The 4,281-nt window shown below is 33.1% G+C and overlaps 1 protein-coding gene across 1 annotated transcript; it reads left to right on the top strand.

The window, feature by feature from the left end:
• Positions 1-742: 742 nt before the first annotated feature.
• LOC131056559 (embryo-specific protein ATS3A) lies at positions 743-1,959 on the top strand. The gene is made up of 2 exons (XM_057990871.2): positions 743-950; positions 1,259-1,959. Exons 1-2 carry the CDS (start codon positions 861-863, stop codon positions 1,724-1,726), a joined length of 558 nt encoding a protein of 185 aa, XP_057846854.2. The 5' UTR covers positions 743-860; the 3' UTR covers positions 1,727-1,959.
• The last annotated feature ends 2,322 nt before the right edge of the window (positions 1,960-4,281 follow it).

The following is a 4,281-nucleotide window of genomic DNA, read 5'->3' as shown; positions in this document are numbered from 1 at the left end:
ATCTTTAATCCCTTATCTTTAATTTATCGTCTGAGAGCATCATTAAAGCAGTCAATTGTCGTATTTCCTCCTTCGAATATATTCTAATTCGCAAGTAATCAGTAATTAATAATGTAGTCATATCTTGTCTCCTCAGTTGTCTATTTCACGTCTCATCTCTCTGGATGTTAGTTAATAGTACTTTCAACTGTATCTTTTGTTTCTGTGTGTTGTAAAATATATAATTTCATCAATAGGTCTTTGGTCTACTGGTGAAGTCCAATGATTTTAAATGAGCCCACCAGAAATCAAGTCTTGTTGAGTGCAAGGCTCCGATATCATAAGAGATGAAGTCAGGATCGTGCCTCAGACACTGAACTGACAGTTTGTAGACTTCATCAAAAAAAATATATATACTGAACTGACAGTTTGTGGACGTCATCAAAAAAAAAAATATATAATATCATAGAATACCATCAAGCATTCCTTCCAGGAGGTTTATTTGTATAGAAGACCAAGGCCAAGCCAAAAGTAACTGAGCCAAAGATTCGATTCATTTCATTAAGAAGAAAACGTGGACAAAGTGCAAACGCAAATGTCAAAAATAGGGGCTTAACAGTGATTATTTCCTTTGGAAAGATACCTAATGTCTACCTATACATTATTCCTGTCTTCATCCATAGGATTTCCTTTTTCCTTTCCCTTTATTTGTTTACACTTGACCTTACTTATTCTAAGCAAACTAAGATGCCAAATCAAATATTTAAGTATATAGACTTCACTCACTTATTTCTACATCAACATAAGTTTTATTGTCAGTTTCAGTCTCTGATTGTCCCTCTAGAAATTAAACTGTAAGGAACAGTCCAATCAGGCCCAAAATGGCCCAGCTTAAGGCTCTTCTTCTTTTTCTTCTTGTTATAGCTGTTGCACCTATTTGTAGCAGCAGTCCTACTTCAACCACAGAAAAGGTAACCGAGTCTATCCATGTATTTTAGGCTTTCAGCTAACATTTGCTTCTTCAGAGAAACCATGCAGTAGATTTGTGTTTTCTTGATATATGTTCTACTACATTCTAGATTTACAATCAAATTCAAAAATCTATTATAAATTGTTAATACGTACTGTCGACATTCCATGCTTTTAATCTAGGAGTATATGTTTTTGTATCTGAAACTGGCAGAAACATGTTATCAGTATTGGTGTCGGAGGTAGATTAAAATGTAATGAATTGTTTAGAGTTGTTTGAATCCAGTTGTTTTGAAAATGTTATGTTCAGGGATTGAACTGCTCGTACATTGTGAATGTGGAGACAAGCTGCACTGCAGGAGCAGGCACAGGCGATCATGTAAGCCTTAGATTTGGGGACTCAGCAGGGAACCATGTGTTAGCAAAGCATCTAAAGGAGCCCATTGAAGGAAACCAGGAAAAGCCATTTCAGTGGTGTTCTTCAGCCAAATTTAAGATAGAGGGTCCATGCGTAAACCAAAGCGTATGCTATCTCTACCTTAAAAGGATTGGTGCTGATCATTGGAGGCCTGCTAGAGCTCGTGTCCATTCAGCTGTAGATCATAAGCCATTTGGGCCTGTGGATACCTTCTATTTTCGTAGATTTATTCCTAGCAATGTGTGGCATGGTTATGACTATTGTGACAATTTTGTTAGGAGAGAACACATGCATGAAAACTCGGCTCCTGCAACTTCAACTCATGCAATGAAGTATTATTATGATCACAAGCAAGAGTAATTAAACAGCAAGATAGGAACTTGGTGGATTTTTCAGTTTTTATCTTTGCAGAAGAAATCTAGTGTTTCTGAGTGAAAATGTAATAGTTAGGTTATTTACTAAGGTTTTTTTTTCATCTATGTTCTAGAAGACGTTTCCCTATGTCCTTTCAAGGAAGTAGGCATATGTTAATTGTAAGGAATAAGGATTGATAAATATTTATAAATGTACTAGAGTCTTAAGCTTTTATATTATGGACTGCCTTCTAATCCATCTGCTCCATCCTAAGCCAATCTGAGGAATTTTGTAGCCTATCCATACAGCAATGGAAAATCCTAATCAAATTTTCCTTTCAGAGGGAGCAAACACATAGTTAATGACAATTTGATTGGCTAAATCTAATTTAGTAAAAGCAAATACTCGATACTTATCTGGCACTTACTTTTAGATAAAGTAAACGAGGTGGTGCTGACTGCTTCCCATCCCCACTCTATTCCCTTTGTCTTTTAAAAAATCTTTGTAATGATTGTTTTGACAGTGTCTCGCACAAGGTGTAACTGTGAAGTGGGTAATACGCAATGCTTTGGAGTTAATAGTATCAATGTCAATTTTAAAATTGTAATTGTGAAAATGGTATGTCCATTCCAATTTTTTAATGAATAATTGTGTTTAAATATGTATGAAAAATATATAAGATCAAATCTTTGGAGTTTATGTGGGGTTAATGCCTATATTAAAAAGCATAAAATATAAGGTCTTAAATGGATGTGCAACAGTCGATGGGTCCTGAACACTAGTTTATTTTCATTATAGTATTTCTTTACGTAATGTTAAGTTTTCTAAATGGTATAAATCTATATTAATCTTATTTATAATATTTTTTTTATATTGATTATGATTTTTAGATTTCTCTTGCATCATTCTAGATGTGTAAAGTATTCTTAAATTATTTTGTAGTTATTATTTAAACTAGCTTTAATTATATGTCTTTACTGCTCTATAGTTCCTTTACTCTCTCCCCGTCAACACATCTTTTTTACAATTCAAATATGTGATATTTCATTTTTTTAAATAAAATTTATTTTCATGTTATTTTCGTTCAGAATTGCAGGACATATTTAAATGCAAATTTGTAGTCTAATCTTCAATTTGAGATTTTTTCTTGTAGTTTCAAATACAATTAATGTTTTATTTATTGTCTTTTTCATGGCTATATATGTTAAAGAAATTATTTCTGTTTTGCTTGTATGAAAAGAACCACACATGTATAACAAGAAGTAGGAGGTTGTAGTAATTGTTTTAGCTATCGATGAATGTAAGGGACTATTTTTTTTTGCAAGCATAACAAACCAACAACTCTACATTTATGTTTTATGAAATTAAACTTGGTATAATTTGGAACACTTATGAAATATTAAGCATAGTTGATTATTATCTCTATTTTATTTCTCTCTATTTCTTCAATACCTCTTCCCCTCACCTGGTGTCAAAGTTGAAGTTTATCGATTTAGTATTATCATAGCACAAGTTATCAAGCTAAGGTTTTCAAGAAATATTTAAGGAATTAAAATATTGTTCAGCATAGGTCTTCACAACTAACAATGCATTGTTTTAGGTAGAGAAGGATTTGATCAAGGATAATAGAAAAAAAGATTCTAAGGCTCTCTTATACATACTTCAAGCAATGTATGAGAGAATATTGCCTAAAGTTACTATAGAAATAAAATCAAATAAAGCATGAGAAATTATTCAAATTACATATCAAGGAATTACCAAGGTGAAAACGTGTACTAACTTGAAAATGTTTTGATAATATTAAGTAGAAAACTAGGGTCTTGATCCTTAGGGTAGAAAAGGCCCTTGGGATAGACAAAATGAATAGAAGGACACTAACAACATATTAACATCACACGGCCAAGATGATGGATTTTATGGAAAATATGCAAGAGAAACGGTCCGAAATCACGAGAATCTTCAAGAAGGGATGGAACGAAGGGACATTAACTATTGGAAATAGGAAGGTTAAGGTGACCGAAACTATGATAGCAGAGGCAACTAAATTTCTATAGGGACAGAAAGATTTTAGACGCTGCTATTAAGAAATTTCCAAAGAATGAGGAGGAAAGGGCTAGATTGGTGAAGGGCAGCCATACCTACTTTTCACCAAAGGTAATTAAGTTAATTTGGAGAAGGGTTTTTCTTACTATTATGGAGTTTATCACACTTATGGTAGATACACTAGGGTTTACAACTACCACTTTGTTTTACTTAATCATTTTAGGTATAAAGATAAAATTTATTTTCCTTATTATCTTTTCTGTGCTCTTATTGCAGGGATCAAGGATGCAATTTCCAACCCCAGTATTAACCCTGCAATGAACGAAGGTTTGGTGGTGATTATGTATAATCACATCAAGAACACAACTATCTAGTTGAATATAACTGATATTTTTGACTTGGATGAGGATTTTGATGACTCTAATGAGGAGGAAGGCGATGGCTATGATACAAAAGAGGAGAATGATCCACTAATTGTTGGGTCAAGTAGAAGAAATAAAAAACAGAGCAGGGGAAAC

Source organism: Cryptomeria japonica, chromosome 5 (assembly GCF_030272615.1).
Source record: "Cryptomeria japonica chromosome 5, Sugi_1.0, whole genome shotgun sequence".
Classification (NCBI taxonomy): Eukaryota; Viridiplantae; Streptophyta; class Pinopsida; order Cupressales; family Cupressaceae; genus Cryptomeria; species Cryptomeria japonica.
Note: the sequence above shows the minus strand (reverse complement) of the source record. Positions and strands in the feature narration are given on the sequence as shown.